The sequence below is a fragment of the Delphinus delphis genome, chromosome 17 (assembly GCF_949987515.2).
Source record: "Delphinus delphis chromosome 17, mDelDel1.2, whole genome shotgun sequence".
NCBI classification, from domain to species: Eukaryota; Metazoa; Chordata; class Mammalia; order Artiodactyla; family Delphinidae; genus Delphinus; species Delphinus delphis.
Window position 1 is genome coordinate 52807859 of NC_082699.1, and position 23443 is coordinate 52831301.

At 43.8% G+C, this 23443-nt stretch overlaps 1 protein-coding gene across 9 annotated transcripts in view; it reads right to left on the reverse strand.

Moving 5' to 3' along the window:
- The window catches only part of SYBU (syntabulin), a 112889-nt gene that overhangs the window by 53595 nt on the left and 35851 nt on the right, over nucleotides 1-23443 (reverse strand). For 3 of the 9 annotated variants that reach the window (XM_059995080.1, XM_059995078.1, XM_059995082.1), the window contains exons 2-3: nucleotides 18480-18560; nucleotides 16538-16739 (exon numbers count right to left, since the gene is read on the reverse strand). In XM_059995080.1, coding sequence (XP_059851063.1) covers nucleotides 16538-16739; nucleotides 18480-18503 — 226 coding nt within the window. In that variant the 5' untranslated portion in view covers nucleotides 18504-18560. Of the gene's footprint in view, nucleotides 1-16537; nucleotides 16740-18479; nucleotides 18654-18749; nucleotides 18776-18921; nucleotides 18941-22266; nucleotides 22397-23443 lie in introns of those variants that run through there. The other 6 variants (XM_059995076.1, XM_059995075.1, XM_059995077.1 and 3 more) reach the window with 5 other exon arrangements.

Genomic DNA, 23443 nt, shown 5'->3' on the forward strand with positions numbered 1-23443 from the left:
TGGGCCCACACACTTCAAACGCATGTTGTTCAAGGGTCAACTGTATTTTGCAATTATTTATAATGAAATACTTGATTTAGGCAACAAACGTAACGGATGAAACCATCAGACAAAAGGCTGGTGGAGAGTCTGCAGTAGAGGGATCAAGCCTTTACCCATTTGTACCACCTGAGTATTCTTAGCATAGCTGACAGTGGGGTAACAGACATTATATACCTTCTGATGGGATGTGAGATGAAGCACACAGGATTCTCCACATTCTCGCCACAAAAAAACTGTCCCTGAATCTAATCAAGCTTTAACACTAATGTCCACCTTATAAAATAGATGGAGAACAGTAATGGGTTAAATCAGGGGTTGGCAAACTGCAGCCTGCAGGCCAAATCCTGTCAGCGGCCTGCTTTTGTAAATCAAATGTTATTGGAACACAGCCCAATACTTTACATAGTGTCAACTGTGGCTTTCAAGCACAAAGGTGAATAATTACAACAGAGATCATCTGGCCAGCAAAGCTGAAAATATTTCCTAGCTGGTCCTTTTCAGAAAAAGTTTGCGGGCCTCTGGGTTAAATGATACCATGAGGAAGCAAACGGGCACTTTTGAGACAACTAGGGCTAGTAGTTTCAGTGTTCTCTAGCGTACCAAGGAATTATGTTAAATTCCTTGTTAAATCATGTTAGTAATGAAAATGGCACTGTGATTATGTAAGAAAATGTCCATTTTTTTTAAGAAAGCATGCTGAGGTATGTAGGTAGACATGAAATAACATGATGTCTGGATATATTCTTTAAAATGCTTCAGCAAAGTAAAGGAGAGAAGGGAAAAAGGGATAGATGTCGCAAATATGACAGCACCTTGCTATTAATCTGGATAAAGTGCACAAGCAGCTTATTGGTGTTCATTGTGGTATTATCTCTTCTTTGGGTATGTTTTTAAAAGTGTCAAAATGTTTTATTTAATTTCGCAAAAACATTATTTTAAATAAGTAACTATTTAAAATAGGAACACAGTGTTTCTAAAAATCAATTCCTTCTTGTAGGGTATTTTAGGATGTTTCCAATTTTCTCACTATCATTGAAATTGCTTTAACACCACATTTTACAGATAAATCTCTTGTCAAAATTTTTATTATCTCATAGAACATATCTCTAAAAATGGATTACTAAGACTTCTGAGAAATTTGAGGCAATTTATATTCCTATTATATTGTATGAGAGTATCCCACTTATTCAATTCCTGCCAATAATGAATACTAGTTTGTTTGCATTTTTGCCAAGTTAATGATGCAAAGTGTATTTCTGATGTCTTAGCTTGCATGTATTTAATTATCAGTGAGGCTTAATGTCCTTCATATGTTTGCTGGCCTTTTACTTTTACACTTATCCTATGTATTGTTCATGTCCTCTGACAACTTTTCTATTAAGGTGTTAAGGACTTCTTATTGATCTGTAAGAAATCCTTATACATGAAAGGCATGGCCCTTTGGCACATTTCACCAAGTTCGTTTGCTTTTAATTTATAATGTTTTTGACAACCAACCTTTTCTAATTTCTAGTTGTCAAATCTCTCCATATTTTCCTTTGTGATTTCTTCCAATGCTTTAATGCTTAGAATGTCCTTATTAACTCCAAGATCAATTAACTATTACCTACGCTTTCCTCTAGATTTTTATAATTTCAGTTTTTATTATATCAAATCCATCTGGAATTCATTTTAAAATGCAGTGTAAGGTTAGATGTTAACTGTACTATTATTTTCTTAATTTTTAGGAAATTTATCCTTTCCATATTACTTTGAAATGCTTTTCTGATAAAATTTTGAAAGCAATGAATATCTTTTGCAAAGTGAGTATATATATACACACACACATATACATCTGTATATATATATATTTTTTTAATCCACATTTTAAAATATTAGGATTGCCCAAAGTGTGTGTGTCATATAATTTCCTGATATTTAACTGAAGTGTCTAACAACCAGTGCCACCCAACACATTTGGTGGCAATTAGGATGACCAAGTTCCTACTTCAACTTCCTTGTAACCTAAAGATTACATATAAAATATTTCTACGAAGTCCAAGAAACATCTCTAGAACTTCTGGTTCACTTCTGAATTTAGATCTCAGAGCTCATTTGTTTTCCGAAATGCTGAACTAAACAATTCCAAAAGACATACTTAAAAATAACATCAGGTGGAAGAAAACATGGTTTTGTGCCATAATGTCTTGAAACATTCAGTTATGGTTTGATGCTGTTCAATGTTCAGTTGCATAATGTGGAGGAAGAATCATTTCTATTTTAAGGAAACATTACTTTAAACTCTACAGAACTCTAGTTGATTCTCATGAATGACAAAAGTGTTTACAGCCTATTTATTCATCCATTCAACAAATATTTACTGAGTATCTACTACGTGCCAGACACTGTTATAGGTGTTACTAGTCTTACTGATCCAGACACTGACATTTTTTAAGATAGTCCAATGGAGACAGATAAAATGTCTATAGCTTAAACTCATGGTTAATCTGAACCCTGTGAAATTCTTACTACTAACCATGCTCTGAAAGGATGTAGGTAGGTAAGAAAGGATGCTCTGAAAGGATGTAGGTAGGTAAGAAAAGTAACGTTTATTAAGTAGCTATCATGTGGCAAGGATACTAATTTTTATCATATAATTTTAATAATATCTCATTTTTATAGGTGGAAAAACTGAGGCTCAGAGAGGTTAACAAATCCAGCCACACAGCTACTAAGGTATGGACCCAAAGATTCAAACTCAGGTTTGTCTGACTGTAAAGTCCTTGTTTTTCTCAGCACCACAAGCTAACTGTTTTCTAAGTTTTCCTACCTATGTTTGTTCCAAGAGGAAACAGCAGAAATTCTGGGAATGCTCAAATTAAAAACAGACAAAGGAAGCTGTTAGAAAGAAGCCATCCCATCATAAACAGACCACAAAATTTGAGACAAGAAACTCTAGTTGTTTCCAGTTTTTGCTTCAACACAGTAACCATTTAATGCATGTCGTTCAGATAATTTGCATTCTAGGCTTTCAGTAGCCAAATTTGAACTTCTATTCCTTCACCTAATTTTAGCATCTTTTCGGAGTGAGAATTCACAAGTCTACAAGTCTCCACACTAATTTTGATTCAGTATTATACAATGTGACACTACACAACTGCCAATGTTGAAGTGTAGGAATCTCATTCATCCATCCATCCATCCATCCTTCCCACAAACGATTAATGATTTCCTATTGTGTGCCAGACAGTCTTCAAGATATTAGAAATGTAATGATGACCAAGACTCCAAGATCCCCGTCCTCAAGGAGTTCCCATTCTAGTGGTGGAGACAGTTAATGAAGAAGTAACAAAACACACAGAGAAGAAATTTTGATTGTGATGTACTGTTAATGAAACAAACTGGGTGATACTATAGAGACTAGCTGGGTGGGAGGTCGGAAGGTACTTCATTAGACAGGTTGTCATGGAAGGTCCTGAAGAGGTAATTTGAATTGAGACCAAAAAAAATGAGAAGGAACCAATCCTGAAAAAGGCAGGGAAGAGAAAAGTCCAGGAAGAGGGAACAAGGAGTTTGGTGCATTGAGGAAACTGAGAAGAGGCCCGGAAAGCTGAGGGCAGAGAAGAATTGCTGATGAGGCTGAAGGCATGTGGAGGATTATAGGCAGGAAACCTACATTAATCTCCAGTGCAACGGAAGCCATCGTGTGCATTAAGCAGGAGATGACCATGATTGGTCTGTGGAGAACAGACTGAATTAGTGATGTTATGTCTTGCTAATATTTACTGAGTGCCTACTAAGTACCAGGTATGTTTAGAATACTAAGCACTTACTTAACACATTTAGTTAACTTAATCTCTTTGAGACAGACACTAATAAGACAGGCATACAAAACCAGCACTAGAGCTTAAGACACCTCCCTGAGGCCACAGTAAGCCGCGGATATGAGTCCAAAGAGGCTATAACTCCAGAGGCTCCTTCTTAGCCCCTATGCTGTGTGGTCCCTTTAGGAATGAAGGTTTAGAAGCAATAAACCCACGTGGAGACCACTGTCATAGTAGAAATGACAGATGACAGTGGTTTGGGGTGGTAGTAGTAAAAATTGAGAAAAGGAGATGGATTTGGGATACATTTTGGAAACATAATTGGCAGCATTAAGATATGACAATGAGGGCTTCCCTGGTGGCGCCGTGGTTGAGAGTCCGCCTGCCGATGCAGGGGACACAGGTTCGTGCCCCGGTCCAGGAAGATCCCACATGCCGCGGAGCGGCTGGGCCCGTGAGCCATGGCCGCTGAGCCTGTGCCTACGGAGCCTGTGCTCCGCAGCAGGAGAGGCCACAACAGTGAGAGGCCCGCGTACCGCAAAAAAAAAAAAAAAAGATATGACAATGAAAAGTAGGAAGGGGTCAAGAATACCTTCTAGGTTCTTTGCTTAAGCAATGGAGAATATGGTGGTCACTACTGATTTTGGAGAAAAATGGGTTTATGCGTTTGTGGGGGGTGAAATTAAGAATTCTGGTTTTGATACGTTAAATCTGAGACACAAATTAACCAGGACACTGGAGATATCAAGTAGGCAGTTGGATATGTGAGCCTAAAGCTCAGAGGAGAGGTCGGGTAGCGGAGCATCACCATCCTACAAGTGAGGAAGTTAAAGGTTTGAGCCCTTGGGGAGGGCAGGAAAAGAGGGCTGAAGACTGAGGCACCTGACACTGTGAGGGGGGAAGGGATGGGGTGGAGCTAAGACTCTCAGAGGGCGGGACCTCAGGAGCCAAGGAGGAAAATCTTTCCTAAGAAAGATGCTTGTTCAACCGTGTTGAGCGCTGCCGGGAAATCAAGGAAAATGAGGACAGACAAGAGAACGTCAGATTCGCCGACGTGGTCACTCACGTGCTTGACGAAGGCGAATTACGGGGATCGGATTTTGGAGTTTTGCTTGTGAAGGAGGAGCAGGGAAATAAGATGGCAGGTGCAAGGTGATGAGGGGTCAAAGGGAACTTAATTTCTCTGAAGGATGTGTAAACGCGAGCGTACGTGTGTGCCGATGGAGGTGAGCTTGTTAAAGTAATTGGAACGAAGCCCCTCCACGAAGACATGCAACCCACGTCTATAAAAACCAAGTGGAGAACTGAGAAATTATTTAATGAACGTTTCCCTGGTTTCTTGGAGACAAAATAATCATTTCCCATATAAACATTCCCGGGATTTCTGAGCTATTTTGGAGCCTTGAGTACTCCCATAAAAGTCATTCTGGTGCAGCACTCGGCAGCAAAGGAGCACGTGAAGTGAAGTGAGGTGAGGCAGGTCCATTTCTTCACAGGACTCGTGCTTTCTCTCAAACAAGGGTCTCTACTTGGTTTTCTACCAAGCGCCGAGTTGTCTGATTTGTACGAGCAACCACAGGAGGAATTTGCAGGGGAAAATATCTTGGTCCAAATAGTCAATGTAGTATAATGACACATTATCTAGGAGTTTTGGTGAGGGAGCAGCCGATGCTGAAATCGGGAACCAGGGTGGCTCAGTCACTGCCAGGAGACAGGTGAGCCCCAGCAGGGGGGTGGGGAATTCTTCTGTCTCGCAAGCTTTTATTTCTCTTGCTCTTTCTTTCACAGGGTTATGATCTTTCCAAAACAGGGATGTTACTAATACTTCTGATCTTCCCTCTTCTTAGTAATATGAGTTTATTTGCAGCCTCTAAGCCATACCTTTATAAAGATTTGTGTTTTTTTTAAGGTTCCTTGTTGAGAAAAGATAGCAGAGAGGGAGAAGGGGAGAGGGAGGGAGGCGAGCTGGAAGGTAGGAAGGAAAGAATAGAGACACAGAGACAGACACTAAGAAGCTATCTCTTGATCTCTTGAGAACCTTGTAAGAAGGAAACTGCAAACCACTCTTAGGACACCTGAATTACAGTGAGCTCTTTTGCAGCAATGTAAATCCTTTCCCCCTTCCTTCTATTTTTTTCTCACATTGAGAATTTGAAGATAGTGCTTGTCAAGACGGAGTAAGGCATAAAAATGGAGAAATGTTAAAGAACATTAAGGAAAAAACAATGCTTATTATACAGTTTGTGTAACTGCTACATGTCAATTTTTTTCTATTTGGAAAAAAAGGAATTGTTTTAGGGAATATATGTGAAGCACGGTATTTACTTCACTTTAAAGAAAAGGTACAAAGAAAGAAAAGAGAGGAACAAGTTAGTTCCAGTGACATTCACAAAATGAAATTCCGAATTTTGAAAGTTAGCCTCAGAGATGAAACGTCCATCCACAGAAGAATGGCTGAATAAATGAAGGCCCTCCAAACAGTGGAATACGAGCTGTCATTACAACGAATGGGGTCACTTCTATGGACTGACAAGCAGTGACAGGTACAGGGACTGCCTGGAATACACATTCCTGGAGGTCAGGAGTCCTGTCAGAGTTGTTCATCCTTCTAGTTCAGCTCCTAGGATAGCACCTTGCCCACAACAGGTGTTCAGTAAATATTCACTTAAATAAACAGAAAGGGTCATAGGTCAGTACAGCGTGATCTCACTTTGGCAAAAAGCAAAACAAGATAAACCCTATAAATGTGATTACGTCCACTCTGACATATGTGTTTGCACATGGTTATTAGGTTTGAGCTGAAAACATATAATAATTAGCATTAAGGAAAAGATAATCCTCACAAACACCTCAGAATACATAGAAGGGCAGGTTAAGGCCCACAGGGTCTCAAGAATTCTGAGAATTGGGTCAGCGTCTAAGATGAATCCTACCTTCAGGGACCCCCACACTAAAGAGGAGAGAATAAGAGGGAGCCAGCCAGGAAAGAGGAGGCGCCCTGTGAAAATTCACACGGAGCAGGGAAAAGTTGAAGGATGGGTTTCTAGGGGATGGGTGTGAGTGCTGGGCAAGCCCCCATCATGGGCACTGGGAAGTTTGGTTTGGGTTCCCTCAAAAGTGGGAGCAGTCAGCCCAACACGACTGGCTTCCTGGAGCCAGAGCAGTGTAACCCGGGCAGCGACTGGAGGGCGGGCGCCACGAACAACCAGCAATGCGCAGAGAAGCTGGGCAGGATCTCAGCTCTGGCAGACGAGGGGCTGGACTGGGTCTCCAAAGCAGGAGATGTCACAGTCCAAGCCCGACAGCAGCAGAGGTTTAGAGCGGTTACTGTGAGCAGACACCAGCAAAGCCACCTTACAATACAGGCACGCCCAGCAGCCTCATGGACCCCAAGTGCATGCATCACCCCTGGGGTTTCTCAGAGTAAAATCCACCTGGGCGGTGGGGCAGGGTGGTGGCCAGGGTCAAGTTGAGTCCTGGGAAACGTGGGTATGTGGCCGAATTCCTGCTTGACTCTAAACTGGGCTGCTGTTATCTAGATGAAGCGGGTACCATTTACTGAGATGGGAATTCAGGGGGGATGAAGAGGTGAAGACAAAGAAGCCACCGTAAGATTTGGTGGAGGGCACTGAGAACTTGGCAGGTGTCACTTCAGTGGAATAGGAGGAAAGCCTGATTAGAGTGGAATAAACAGAGCTCAGGCATCACTTCCTCCAGAAAGCTTTGCTGATACCCAAACCTTCCAGTTCTCCCACCACCAGGCACACAAAACGTGTGCACACCTCACACACTCATATACACTCATTCATACACATGTATATCACTCATGACATATCCACACACACACACACACATCAATCACACACACGCATGCACCTCACACACACATCTCACACTTACATATACACACAAAAAACTAAACAAATAAAAAATAAACCGGGCTGCTGTTTTTCTCCTGGCTTCCGAGTACCAACTCTTGAGTGGGGGATTTTCTGATTTTCTTAGCAAGAGAGCTCTCTTCTAGCTACCACAGCACTGGAGGCATGGTCCTGTTACGCAAATGACTCTTTTTGACATTTAGAGACGCTGAACTCCTCTGGACAGGAATGTTTCCTTCACTGAATAAACCTATTACATTGAGTACTGGGTACCGTTCTAGTTGTTTTACTTCCCCAGCAACTAAGTATCCTGCTCTCAATGCATTAAATGAATGAAAATATTTCACTTGTCCTGTTCTCCAAATTATACCTTCTACCAAATTCCAATAAATACTCATTAAGCAACCGCTGTGTGTCAGGTATAGTGCAAGGAACTATAGTGTTCCTGCCTTCATGGAGCTTACAGTCTACTGGAGAGTAAGGTAGCTAAATATGAAAATTTCAAACAGGTCACGCAGTCTGATAGAGGGAGGATAAAGAAGAAGCACCTAACCTAGACTGTGAAATGTATCCTTCAGCTACCTACCCTGACCTATGAATAAACTTACCTATATTCACTTCAGGCCTTTCTTTTTTCCATATGTGTCTTTCTTGGTCTACCTTGGTCTTATTACAAAGTTATCACTTCTCTACTATTTTCAATCTCTCTCTTTTTTCTTGTCTATTTTCCCTCAGCCTAAAAACTTTATCAAAATGTCTCTGATTTGATAAACACCCTATCTTTACTTTAAATGCAACCCTTGTTTTTATTCTATTTTCTCTTTCCCATCCCTGTTAAGCTTTTTTTTTGCGGTACGCGGGCCTCTCACTTTTGTGGCCTCTCCTGCTGTGGAGCACAGGCTCCGGACGCGCAGGCTCAGCGGCCATGGCTCACGGGCCCAGCCACTCGGTGGCACGTGGGATCCTCCCGGACCGGGGCACGAACTCATGTCCCCTGCATCGGCAGGCAGACTCCCAACCACTGTGCCACCAGGGAAGCCCCCTGTTAAGCTTTTAAAAAAAGTTGTCTACACCCTATTTTGTACCTCCCATTCACATCTCAGCCTGGTGCAATCTGGAGTCCATCCCCACAGTTTTCTGGGACTGTTTCTACCTAAGATCCCTGATAACCTAGTGGTCTCATCCTTGAGCACTTTTACAAACACACCTTACTTACTCTTGCTGCAACCGACATCTGAACCTGTTGGCTGCTTTCTTCTGGGAACACACTTGTCCTTTGGGATTGGAGACACGGTCACTTCTGGCTCACCTCCTCCCCCTCTATTGCCTGTTCTCAGATGCCTCGGTGTCCTTTTTCTGCGTCCTCTCGTTTTATCTCAGAGTTCTAGCCAGGGTCCTCTAACCTTCTTCCTCCATGTTCCCCCCTTTGGTAATGACAGCCATCCCCCATATTTAGAAAGTTTGCTTTACAAAAAAAAGTTTGCTTTTCACTTTCAGGAAAGACCTACGTTTGCATTGTTTTCGATAACCGAAAGAAATCCGAAGAGAACGTTTGCTTTTATGAAACAACGCAAATATCGAAAATAGCATTCAGCATCTGTTTTGTAACGATCTGTTGTAGAGGTAGCGTGCAGCCCGAGCAGTGAGTGTGGCTGCAGAGCTGGTCCTCCAGGAACTACACTCGGCATCTCAGCATCACGCTGCCAGAGCTTTGAACTGTGCCTGTTGCGTCTGTGCTTTACCTTATTTTGGGCATCCGTTAGCAAGACGTGTCCTAAGATGACTGCTTCTTCACTCTATGCCATTTCTGCTTACAAAAGGTTTCCTAGGATGTTCTACTTTAAGATAGTGGGGAAACCTGTATCACCAAGTCCCTTCACTTCAGCTACCAGCATCTCTGACTTCTCTTCACAGCTCCAGACCTTCATCTCAAATGCAGCAAAGCCTAATCCGAACTCAGTCACCAGACTCATCCCTCTCCCCAGTCCTGCTCCTCTATTTGGGTTCGTCCGGTGGAAATGTAGACACCATTCCACTTGTAATTGGTGATTCAGACACATATGTTCTGGGGCCAACCCTCACACATATTGCTTTATCATTTTTCACTTAGACTGTCACCACAATGGCCTTCAGCACAGGCAGGTTCCTCCCTGTCATTCCCTGTTTCCTCCTATCCACTCTCCAACATGTGATTAGAAAGACTTTTCTAAATTATAAATCTAGTCATAAACCAGACAACCCTTCCCTGCTGAAAACCCTTCACTGGTTCTGAAAGATGTTTAGCAATTGCGAAATGGCAGCCCGTGTGCCGTATCCAACTACTTATGTGTGCTATTTGGCCCAGATAGTAAGAGGGAAAAAAAAAGCTGAATTTTAAGAATTCTGAATATTGTTAGAAGGGGCACACACTGTCCAGTTCTAGACTCTAATTCTATTGTCATCTATCCAGGTGGCCTCACTCTTTACGTTTCTGGTCCAGCTCCTGTATAGACCCTGGATCTCAGGGGTCAAGTTTTTCACACAGCAAACAAAGCCGTCCCTGACCTGGCCCTGCCCACCTTTCTAATCTCATTTCATGCTTTTAACTCAGGTCTGTTGATGCCAAGGCTCATGTTTATCTACTACACCACACTAATGAATGCTGCTTCTTTGAACCCTTGGGCTTATGAAATGTGAGAGGCCAACGCAGATAATAAATGGAGCAACAAACTCAAATGACAAGGAAGGAGTATGTGTGGAGTGGGTGTGGGTAAGAGGGACCAGACACAAAGTCAGTGAGATAAAGTCAGTTGTGTGGGAAACGCATCCAAAGATGTGGCATCCCATTTATTTTGGTGTCAGGGTTAAGGCAGTAAAATAATTGATTTTTCCAGTCCCTGTGTTTTATTCATCTTTGTAGCCTCAGCCTGATCCTTAGCAGGCACTGAATAGATGCTTAACTGGGTAATACATTTTTGTGGACATTTGCAAGAAGCTCAATGTCCTGCTACTCCCAGGCCTCAGTTTCTCTTTTTTCCATCTCTCTCAGTATACCTACTGGGTGTTCAGGGTACATTCATGTTGTACCCAGTACACCTGCTTTCAGTGTACCCCAGATAATCCTAATACCAAAGTAAGTAAATGAAAAAGAATTAAAAGTATGGCTAGGGCTTTCCTGGTGGCGCAGTGGTTGAGAGTCCGCCTGCTGATGCAGGGGACACGGGTTCGTGCCCCGGTCCGGGAAGATCCCACATGCCACGGAGCGGCTGGGCCCGTGAGCCATGGCCGCTGAGCCTGTGTGTCCGGAGCCTGTGCTCCGCAACGGGAGGGGCCACAACAGTAAGAGGCCCGCGTACTGCCAAAAAAAAAAAAAAAAAAAAAAAAAAAGTATGGCTAGAGATAGTAAATCCAGGGAGAGGATTCCATAGGAAAATAAAGGAAGGAAATGCTTTCTCCTCCCTTTTGCTTTTCTACCACTTGAACACAAGCTAAACCCATTATGTAGACATAAATAATATTATTGCTAAGACTAATGACATAGGAATTGTAAATATAGAGTGAGAAGCTATAATTCCCAGGGAATGTGGAAGCATTTTCCTTGCCTCATGCTATGGGTTTAAACAGCTTGGCTGGCCACCACTTCTGCCATCTTTGATCCTTGTTCATCTTGGGATGCCACTGGGGCATACACCGCCCATCCCTCACACAAAAATCTCCAAACACATACAGAACACAAAGCGTGAGGCTCAGACTTCAGTAGGCATAAGAGTCATCCAGAAAGCCTACAAGATACGGATTCCTGGGCCCTCCCATCCTGAGACAATAGGCTTGGGTGGTGCCAAGTCATCTGCATTTTAAACAAGTTTTCCTGGGGATTCAAAAGCAGACAAACAAAATTTCTCGGAAATTGCGAAACAATGTCATAAACATGAGTATTGTACAACATAAAAGATTTTCACGTTAAGTACCATGATTTGCTCTCAGGCATGGTCCAATTCCAACATGATTATCTTTTACTGTTCCCATTGCTAAGTAATTTTTTAACTAAATGTCAAAAATTTTGCTCTTGTCCCCCTGATTGCAGTTACCACATCCTCAAAGAAACATTGTCTGTGTGCCCTTCATCTGTAACCTATTTCATTGGGTACTTATCTCTGACACTGAGGCAGCTAAGCACTTGAAATATATATTATGCAACAGTGCCTAGGTCCCACGCTCATTAAATTCATACTAAATTCTTAGGGTTTTTGTTTTTTTTCTTCCCAGCATGTTGGCAGTCATTCACTTATAGTGTAATTCAGTACTGCAGCTCACTCCCATCAGTTCATCTCAATTCTGATCATTATGTTCAAAGGCTTACTCTATCCAGATGCCAAGTTTCCTCAACTGGACAAAAGCATAGCAGAAATATTTCTGTTTGGCAAGGCCAGGCAACTTTTTGGAGGCATTATCATGCCGCGGCAGGGCACCAGTCAGGTTATAATTTGCTGTAATTGTTCTTCCCACAAACAGCAACAATGATTACCTCTAGGTCACTGGCACTCAAAGAAGGATTCCTCCTCCGCCACTGTAACCACCAAAGTACTTTCTGCAAACACCCTACTCAGGATTAGACTGCGAAGAATCTTGGATTCTGTCTTTCAGTTGATTGATCTGGTACATGTTTCTTTCTTTTTTTTTTTTTTTTGTGGTACGCGGGCCTCTCACTGCTGTGGCCTCTCCCGCTGCGGAGCACAGGCTCCGGACGCGCAGGCTCAGCGGCCATGGCTCACGGGCCCAGCCGCTCCGCGGCATGTGGGATCTTCCCGGACCGGGCACAAACCCATGTCCCCTGCATCAGCAGGCGGACTCTCAACCACTGCACCACCAGGGAAGCCCTGGTACATGTTTCTTAATGGGTTAAGTCATAAACTTGACTGTGTATGTGCGTGCACATTAGAAACATGGATATAACTCAGGGAAATCACTGGTCTCCCATAAAACCATCAGCGCACTATATGCATCATTTCCCCCACCTGCCATGTTTACAAGGCACCCCAAGGAGAACTAGCCTAAAACCCAGCAATCCATCTGCCTTCTAGTTCTAAGGGGTAATTATTGCCTCATCTGAGCAAAGAGAAATGTATGTCATGCTGCTAACCACGTCAGGTGACTGCTGTATGTGACAGACTTGCCCAGGTCATTAGCTTTTCTAATAGAGGCTGGAGTTGTGGCACAACGACAAACATGCATAACAATGCACTACCAACAAAAAACAGGGAGAAAAATGCACAGAGGCCTAGATTCAATGGGCCACACCCAGAACACAGATCACAAATAGGGGTTTTATCACTTCTCTGGGCACTTAAAACAGGAAACATGGGGAGGGGGAGTGAGAGGGAAGGAAGATAGGGTGATTTGATGCCAAAATATTGGTTAAAAAAAAAACTGACTAAAAATAAAAGAGAGGACATGAAAGCAGGGTTGTTGTTTTTTTTTCCTATTAACTTACTAGTAACTGTACTTCCTTATGTATTCTTTTTTTTTTTCTAAGAAAGCATTAGTTAACATTCATTAAGAACGTACAATGTTTTCCTTGCCATGCACACAAAATAGGGCCTGGTCTCCAATACAATATAAGCTTAGCTGTGCCCACCTGAGGTCATAGTGACTAAGACCCAGCACAAGTTGTAAGGAATAGACTCTTTTAACAGGAGAATGACGTCCAAGTGCAAAATGACATGTGCTGATGAAATGCACAAAACATATGCATCTCTTCAGAGAAATTCTGCTAATAAGAAGCTATTAAAAGAAAAGCTCTGGGGACACGCCCTCAATGAATTGCAAAAGTCACATACAGCTTCTTCCCTCTGAAATGAGATAGAGACAACATACAAATTAGCACATAGAATATCAAATCATTAAATGTTCCTCTCAAGGCTCCTGTGGGAAGGAAAGGGAGAAGAAGGCAGTGGAGGGAGGGAGGAAAAAGCAGGTAAAAACAGACAGGTCACTCTGAAAATAGCGCCCGGGCTTTTAATTTCACAGACCAGTAAAAATTAAAGGAAAAGCATGAGGGTGAGGGTGGAGGACATTTCAACATAGAGTTGTCATTTATTTTACTGAAGTACAACTCCAACCACTGTTTGGATTTTTTTGTTATAATACAAACGATAGGAAAGCCAGTCTCTCAAAATAAAGGATAGCCCTTTATAATAAGTAAAGTTAACTTTATGTAAACTCAATGCATTATCCTTCTTTTAAAAACTGAATATCTTAGGACATTTGATGCTCTTCACAATTAATACAGCCTTTGATACAGATTTAGGGAAAGACTCCAGTTTGCAGTTTTAAAACTGTAATTTTCAAATTAAATTGCATTGTGTTTGAGTAACATCTTCGTCTCTAATTTCACTATCAGATTGTAAGAACCCCTCTAACTCTTCATGCCCTCTTTCACATGAATGAATGTGATGATTTATAAAGAAAACAAACTAATGCACAACAATCACAGTAAGGTTATGAAGTTACAGCAGCAACAGACATCTCTAAATTATCTGAGTTTCACTCTAGCAGAGGATGGTAGTTTTAAGATTTGCATGTACCTTGGTCTCTGATCTAACTGCCATGATAACCAACATGTATTGCAGCTTCAGTGTTGAAGTGGCTGGACTAAAACCAGCTATTTCCCCCTGCTGGTTGGACGTGTTTTACAGTCTCTACCTCATTGCCTGCAGCTTCAGTACTCCCCATAGTACTAAACCCATTTATTTCCCATCCATCAACTGACCTCCTAAAGCATCATTAACATGCCCCCCAAAGACCTTGCTCCTGTCAATTTTAGTCAGCACAGCACTCAAAAGCCATCATGGGGCTTTACCAGGGCTCTTAGGAAAGGAAAGCAAAGAACGACAAGGCATCAACCCAAACCTTGGGGAATAGCCAAGCAGGAAGATGAGACCCAGGAACAGAGGGAGTCCTATCTGGAGGCAGGATTCAAGGCTCAAGATCGAAAGGTAGGTTTATAGACACCCATCATTAGGTGCTTCTGCCACTCAATTCTCAACTAGTTAATGGCAGAAGGATCAATATCTACTTTCAATTTTCATGGACAGCATTATGGCCTTGGTGGGAGACAGGTCTCCTGGGAAGGAGGGTTGATCCAGGAAAGGGGTCTTGGAAAGAATGATTCATGGCCAAAATTAACAATTTTATTTGTTTGCCAAATATATTTTCTAAGATCTATTTGGGGATTTTTCTTTTGTTTTGACCAACTTTTTCTTTTTTGCTGGTAACACTGCTCACCGTGAAGTCAGTCAGAGAGAGAATGATTATGTGGAGAGAATTTCAGGAATAAATGTGGAATTGAGTTATGTAAACAAAGCCATGTCAGTGTGAAATGATATGCCCCTGGGTTCATCCACATTCAACCAGAGTGATTCCTGAACTCCAAAACGGAGTGAAAGTAAACAGCATTACATTCTGCAAATACGACTCTGGGTTTTTCGAATCCGCTCCAGCAGTTTTCCTTTCTCTTTCTTCCTGGGAGAGTGTCAAGCAAACCATCAGTGGGTTTCCATTTTACACTGGATTCAGCAACACGTTTTAAAATAAAATACTTCGATAGAATTTTTTCAAAACCAAGTAGAGAATCTGAAGCCTTGTAGAGAAAAAAATATAAAAATAAGCGGCACAGTGTTTCTAATATACAACTTATGCATCGGGTGGAATTATTTTGTGAAAGTATATAACAAATCTAAAGCTACACTTTTAAAATCCCTGCAAATGTCATCACCAATACTAAATACAATGGAGTATTGTGTCCCGCTAAATTAGGGCATTAATCGTAGCACCTTGATTCATATGTCCCTTTTCATGCATGTGTTAACCTTCAAATTACATTCTTCCTAAATAAATTCTAAAACTTATCCTCTGTGAAACATTCTTCATGAATCATAAGACAATCACTCCTTTAAATTTTACCCAAATTCCTAATACTTTTCAAAGAATACAAGTCCTTCTAAGTCACGTGCTTCAATTTGTATAATAGGCTCTGTCAACAGGTAACGGTGGCACCTTCAGGAAGAGATTTATGCCTTTACCAAATATACTCACAACTCTAAGGAAACCTCCTCAAACATGTATCGAAACTGACATATGTTCTTTGTATTAAGGAACATCGTTTATTAAGCACATCTACAGGCCAGGACCTGCACTAGGAATATACTTAGGTACGTGGTCTCTCTCAACCTCTCGGCTACTCTACAAGGTAGGTATTATCATCCCATTTTATGGATGTAACAACTGAGGCTTAAGGAGATTAAGCGACTTGCGCAGGGTCACACAGCTTGTAAGGGTAGAAAGGCCAGGGATTCCGGCCCAGGCCTGTAAGGTTACAAAGCCTGTGCTCTTTCCCTCTAAAATACAAGGTCAGGCTGGTCCTGGGAAATAAACCACCTTGATCCTGACCTCATTCATTAGGAGTTGCTTTATCTTTGAGGATTCCATTAACAGAAGTACACAGGCTTACAAAGATTGCTAGTATAAAATGTAAGCTACTTTTTCCAGATTTAATGGAGGAATACATTTTACAAACAGTCATAGAAGCAAGGAGTTAGATTTCACAAAGTAAATTATCAACTAGAATAACATACAAAAACAGGTATGAAATTTCATTAGGCTGAACCATTTGAAAATGCTGTGTTCGTAGGTCAAAACAGCCAAAAAGATGCAAGCTCGTATCATTCATCCTAATAACTAACGTCCAGTCCTAGACTCTAAGGGGCCCTCTCCAGATGCATTTAAAATGCCAGGCAATGTACACACTTCCTGCCTTCATTCCCGCGGGTGCTGTACCTGAGCAGAAGCTGTTGCTAATGGTCCTTGCTGAGCGCCCAGAGCTGCTGGGGTTGAACTCTCTGCTCTCTTCCTCCGAGAAGGGAGACTCAGACGCTGGGGACACTTGGTGCTGTTGCCGAGGCAGATGGGGCCGAAGAATCAAACGGGGAATCCGGCTCCGGGAAATCTCCTTCTCATGATGCTGCACTCTCTGCTCCTTCTCCAAATTGGACATCAGAAATAAAACAAAAGAACATTTGTTGCCCCCTCTGAACTCCAGTCTGCTTCTGAGCTCAGTTTCTAAGAAGCCACATTTCTGAATATTGAATCTTCACAGAGTAGTCCTTGTTTCAGTAGCTAAAATGAACTCCAGAACTCTTCTACTCAGCTAAGCTTTCTAATTTACTGAAGAGCACACACTCCAGCACGGATGTACTTACACACACACACGCACACACGCACACTTCCAGCCGCTAGCAGAAAGGCTATTCCGTTCTCTCAGGCAGCTCCTAACTCACCTTCTCATTCTGGCTTTTCCTATCACATTTAAGCTTTCCACTCTCTCAAAGGCTCTTCATAACTCACAGCACACTCTGGTTATTACTTGATTTCCTCCAGACTTCCATTTTGCTTTCTCTGAATTAGCTGTGATACTTTCACTTCTGTTTTCCTGTCTCCTCACAAAGTAGACCCCTATACCTGAAACAAGTCTTTCCTGATAGATCATGCAGCCTGATCTTTCAAATCCCCTCTCTTCCGGCCAGGATTTTAATTATTCATTAATATCCTGGTACACAAGGCTTGTTGCCAACAGAAAAGCAAACAAAAATCCAATACCCAGTAAGATGGCTCCACCTTTTACATCACGTTTAGCTTTTGTTTTCCTTACAGGTCACCCATAGGAAGAGATTTTTCTCTCTCTCTCCTTCAAAACACAGAATTAAATGCAGAGGGCCGTGCCTTCCTTGGCTTTAAAAATGCCTAAAAAGCAGCATTTTAGCGATATTTTTCAATTTTTAAAGTGCTTTCCCAACCATTATCTTGTTTAATCTTTACAACCGAGGCCATAGGGAGGACGCTAATTTGTGTCCCTATTTACAGATGAGGAAACTGAGGCTAAAAGAGGCAAAGATGCTTAGCCAAACTGCTGCACATCATCTAGAAGCAGAACGGGCCTGCAGTCTGTCCAGTGCTTTTCGGGGTCACCACCACCCTTCCATATTAAAATGGACTCCTAGGAGGAGCTCTTCGCAAAAAAACCCACTGCTCACTCCAACCTCTGCAATTGAAAAAGGGCTTTGGATTAGGTAACGAACACTATTTGGAAATATGACCTCCTGCTCATTTCCACGCGGCTTACCAGGAAGGGTCGCTGCCAAAGTAAACACCTCTGGGAGGCCCTCACAGTGCAGAATTGAAGGGAAAGCCCCAGCCGCGGGTTAAGTCCCGCGGTCGCTCAGGCATCCACCCTATCCAGGGGAGAAAGCCGCACCCAGCCTCGGGGTTTGTTCTGCACATCAGTCACCCAGCAGGTATCACCCGTCAGCCACTCCGCTCGGCACAAGGCAGACCCTGAACCAATGCTGGAGTCCTTATTTCTCAGTCCCCAATACATCAAGTCCTTTTTTATCCACATCACACACAGAGGACATCGACTGAGAGCTAGATCCCAAATCTCCAATTTCAGGGGATGGGATTAACCATTCAGAGTCAGTCTTTTTAATCCTCGGGCCAACCCTCCAAACACAGTATCACCTGCCCATCTCCCAGGTCTCATCACCTGAGCAACTGTCCCCTGGCTTCTCATCGTGCCCACCACCTCCTTGTCCCCGTTTACCACAACTCTAAACGTCACCCCTCCAGCTCTCACCTGACTCCCTTCCCCGCAGTGCACACCACTCCTCTCCCCCCGGCGCTCGCGGACACTGCCATCCGCGCCCGCAAGACGTGCCCTCCTTACCTTGGTCTCCCGAAGGGGTCCCATCGCGCTGCCGCCCGCCGGCTCCTCCCGCCGCCGCTGCCGCCGTCCAGGAAGAGGCACCTGCGGGCACCGGGGCGAGGAGACTGTGCTGAGCCGGCGCGCTCTGCGGCCGCCGGCTGCTGCGGGGCCGACGCGCCGCCACCGCTGCGGCAGCTCGCGCAGGGCCCCGAGGGCACGCCCGGCCGCCCCGCCCCGGACGGACACGTGGTGCCACCGCGGCTCCCGCTCCCCTCCCCCGACCTCCCTCACCTGCCTGCCCCTTGGGAGGCGCCTCGGCGCGCCCCGCCCGCCCGACTTCGCCGCGGGCCCTGCCCACCAATTCCGCGCGCCCCTCCTTGTCTGCCGAGCCCGACCCGGAGAGGGCTTGCGGAGGCTCGGAGCATCTCCAGCAGGGTGACGCCCAACACCCCCTTTTTGGCACCTGGTATCGGGTTCGAAGGGGGTGCACGTCGCAGAGAAGAACCCAGAAAAGCTGTGACATCACTGAGAGCCAAACTGTAGAAAGGGAAAGTTTTTGCCTCGCGGCTGCTCCCTGCCCTCTCGGTTTTAAGTCAACTTACAGCTCCCCACACAATTACCTCGCAGGAGAGAGACGGGGCGGTCCCCCTCCACCCGGACCCCAGCCAAGCGAAAGCTGCACGACTGACACAGCATCTGGGTTCCGGAATCTCAAAGGCTGCGATTCTCCTTGGGGGATTTGCATCCGAAGGGCCTGGCGGTGGCAGCGCAGCACCGCAGGGACAGAACGAAGAGGCCAGTTCCCGCGGGCTTGGGAAGCCAGGTTGCCGAGGGCGAGAAAGCCTTTTTCTCCAGCTCTGGCCCACAGACGCCCGGGAATGAGTACCAGGCACGCTGCTTTGGGGACACCGCACTTGAACTCAGAAAACCAGTTCAAGGCAGCACTCCACTACCTTCTAGCGAAGTGCCTATGTGCCTAAAGTTCTTGACCTCTCTGAACTTCAAGTTTATCCTCGTTAAATGAGGGATAATAATAATAATACCTACGTCAAGGATGGCTAGGAGGATTAGATGAGGAAAACAAAAAAACAGCTATACCCAGCGGATTCAAGAGAACTTTCCAAAGGGCAGTCAAATCACGTCCAGCTCTTCCGGTCAATATTTGCTGAATCCTCTTACGTGACAGACAGAAAAAGCATTTGAGGCAGACAGATTTGTTCAAAATAGCTCAAAAACCTGTTCAGCTGAGGAAGTGGAATAGGGATCATCCTTCGTCTGGGTCATGGGCCTTGATTTATCACACTTATTACTGTAGTTTCATCTGATGATGCAACTCTACATGTATAATAATTTAGACGCCCTTTATTTCAGAATTGGAGAATATTCTAAGTAGCAGTGTGGATGGGGAACAGCCCGATCGTTACACCCAGTGTTCTACACGGAAGGACTGTGATCCTTGAAAATGGTATCTGAACCTCCACCATCTCATTTGTCTGCCCTCCGAAAAGCATTTTTCTGAGTCCTCAACTTTCAAATCTAGGAATGTACAGTGGGAGTCTAGAGAGAGCCTGAAATCAGAGGATTAGTGAAAGCAGTTTGCCTCCTCTATACCCATAAAGAAGTTTTATTCCATACATGTTCATGTCTTTTCAATCTACTTAGATTTGTTAAGTGAAGTTGATAACCTTACGATTCTTTATTTTGTGGGAAGAGCTTATTAATTCACACTTGTATACCGACAGCTGTCTCAGATACGGACTTCAGGAAAGTGATGTTCCAGGATGATTCCTACAGTCTATTATTTCCAAAATTATGAGCCTGAGGACATATACTGTGAGATAGGCTCGAACTGTTAACGTCAAACTGTTAAGGTACTTCTGAGGTCCCTCCTGAGAATTAAATCTGGGGGCCTAACAGCAGAAAACACCCTCCACGGAGGTGTCCAAGTCAGAACCTCAGAGTCATTCTTGACTTCTTCGCCCTCATGTGGCCCCGCATAGCAGAAAGCGTGAATGATCTCCACCCTACCCTAGAAATAGTGTCTTGAATCGGATTACTTCTGGCCTCTGTTTGAGTGCATTTTCTTTACTTAGAGCCTAAACCGCAAATATCCTGGATTATTGCAAGAGCGGTCTAACTAAGGTTGTCTTGCTTCCAATCTTGCCTCTTATTCCTGTCTCGCCAGTTTTGCTATTTTTCCACAAGGCCAAATCGAGCCGTGCTTCTTCATTAAAACTCATTAATGATTTCTTGGTTGTCCTCCAAGTAATATTCAAACTCCTTAACGTGGCACAAATGCCTTTCATGATCTGGCTTTGTGTATCTCTCCCATCTCATTTCTTGACACTGCTCTTCTCTGGATCCTCCCTCCCTCACCACCCCTACCCACCCCCAATCCATCGCCCTTGCCACTGCCCCTCCACATACAAATGGATACCCCTTGAACTGTAGCAATTGAAGTTCTCAGGAGGTACCGTGCTCTCTTTTTCCTCTAGACGGTGGCACACTCTGGTCCCTTTGTCTAGAGCGTTTCTTGCACCTCACCCACCCATCCCCCTCAACTCCTAAAGATACATTAAGTTTCATTTTAGAAACAGCTTCTTCCAGGAAACGTCCCCTGATCCCCCAAGAAGATCAGTCCTTACATACTTCCAGGACACCTGTATTTAATTCACCCCAGGAGAGCTGTTACGATCTTCTATCAGAATCCCCTGCTTATTTGTCTGTCTTCACCAGGGATGTAGGCAGTGCCTAGTACAGGTCCTGACACAGTAGACACTCAATATAAAACAGTCAAATGAATGAATGCATGAATGAGTGAATTTTCTAACCCCCTATGGGGCCCATCAGTACAGGATAAAGAACATAGACACAACGTCTGTTTAGAAAATGACTCAGATAAAGCTGCCTCCAATATTTCTTTGTATTTGATGATGGGGTGTGTGCCTTAAAAAAATCCAACATGTGTTAAGTGAAAGCCTTTACTGCAGAAGTGCAGGCAGTGAGAGGCAATGCTGTAGCCCTGTTGTCACCATAGCAACCTGCTGAGGGAAAGGCTGATGATTTAGTGTTCAAACGCCTTTTGGCTCTGTACTTTTGGAACCCAAGCCTGTTTTTTATGCTGTTCTAAAAGGCAAGTTTTACAAATGCTAATATCTATCTTGCCTTTAATTTCATTCAAGTGTTTCTTACGTCATTAAGTGTCTTATAACGTTTGCATTACACCATCAAAGAGATATAATCTAATACAGTATATTATAGTCACCTTTTATCTGCTTTAAAATATTCTCTGGTTTTGTAATTTTGTGGTTTTTCCTCTAGAAATGAATGTAATGCTGATTTTTTTTTAGAAAATAAATAATTCAGAAGGCTGGAACCCTTCAAGATTATAAATAATATCCCTGCCCAGACCTGGGAAGAACAGGGGAGATAGGGTATTGTAGGCTGGGAGAAAAGGGATGTATTTATGTAATTATGGCCCCAAATTTGGGATAAATTATTTGATTCTTTGCCTATGTGAAATTTGTAATTAAGCGATTCATACCTTTTGTTTGCACACAACTTTATATTTTCAGAGCCCTTTCACATGTATAATCTTATTTGAGCCTCACAAAAATCCGGTGAGGCACATGTTGTCAATCCCTGAAACCAGGTAAGTCATAAAGGACAGGTTTTTCTTGATAGGAACCCCCCAGACTGCAAACTTCACAGAAAAGACAATACAAAGGCACTGCCGAAGAGAAAAGGTCTGCACCATTTAACCAAGATACCTCCCCGTCTCCCGTGTCCACGCCTCCTCTCAGCTCACCTGCGTCTGCTGGGGTCTCTCGCAGACTCAGTCAGGGCTGACAAAGCCCCGGCTCCTAATCCTATCAGCCGTGCGAGCCAGTGCTACCGTCTGTCTCAGTCACCCGATGGTGGGTTATCCTCACGGCAACGAGGAGCAGCTGACGTGCCTTACAACACGTCATGAAGAAAAGAAACTGCATTCTGGGGCATCCTGGGATTTTTTTTTTGTGGTGGGGTGGAGACCCGTATTTTTCTTGCCAGGGAGAGAGCTGCCCGTTCTCCCGTAAGAGCATGTGTGAGTGATCCACTCTCCTCTCACTGTATGTGTCGTTGTTGTTACTATATGGTTAAGGGATTTTGATGTTGTAAAACTGTAATGGGTAGAATTCTGCAGGATCACTCCCTGAGAAGCGGGTCCAGAGAGTACCTGAGGCAGACAGGAGAGTGGGTAACTGAGGCAAGGCTGGCTCAAACCTTTGTTGGGTTCAGAGTGTGTCAACTATCTCTGCTCTGCCAATGAGCTTTCAGTCAGAGATCTCTCTCAGATGAAGAACAGGAATGAAGGGAGAGTCCAGGTGAGGAGGTAGAGGTTGGGGGTTGGGGTCTCTGAAGGATGGTAAGGATATAGTCTTCTGCTTGCCTAATGGGGAGCGGACACGAGGTAATCCTCCCCAAAGCCGTCTGCTGTTTGTGGCCTTTTGTCCATTTGTGAGAACAGGGGAAGAGATCAGCCAAAGACACAGGTATGGTGACTGTATTGAGCAAACTGGGGAAAGATGGATGGACAAGTCGGTGTTTACTTCTTGGGACAGTAGATTGGAATGATTAAAATCAAGATGCTCTGGAAAGTATGAGTGTAAAGGTTGCCATCCAGGTAGGAGAAACCAAGCCTTGACATTTATCTAATGAGATGATTCAAATGATGGGACAAGACAGGGAGATGTGTGGATCTACAGACTTACAGAAAAGGCAAAGGAAGTTAGTTATCTGTAAGGTCAACATAGGGAGGCCTAAATCCAGAGGCTGAATTCTGGACCTGAGAGAAAAGCACCTTCCTTTCCCAGGAGACCAAGGGACCAGACGGTATGAGAAGGACAGGGCCTCTGAAAGCTACCTGAGCCCAGCAGGGTAGCTAGCCTCCTAGAGGCATAAGGAGTGAAGGCTGAGATTCTCCTCAGACTTGGCAGGGGTAGAAC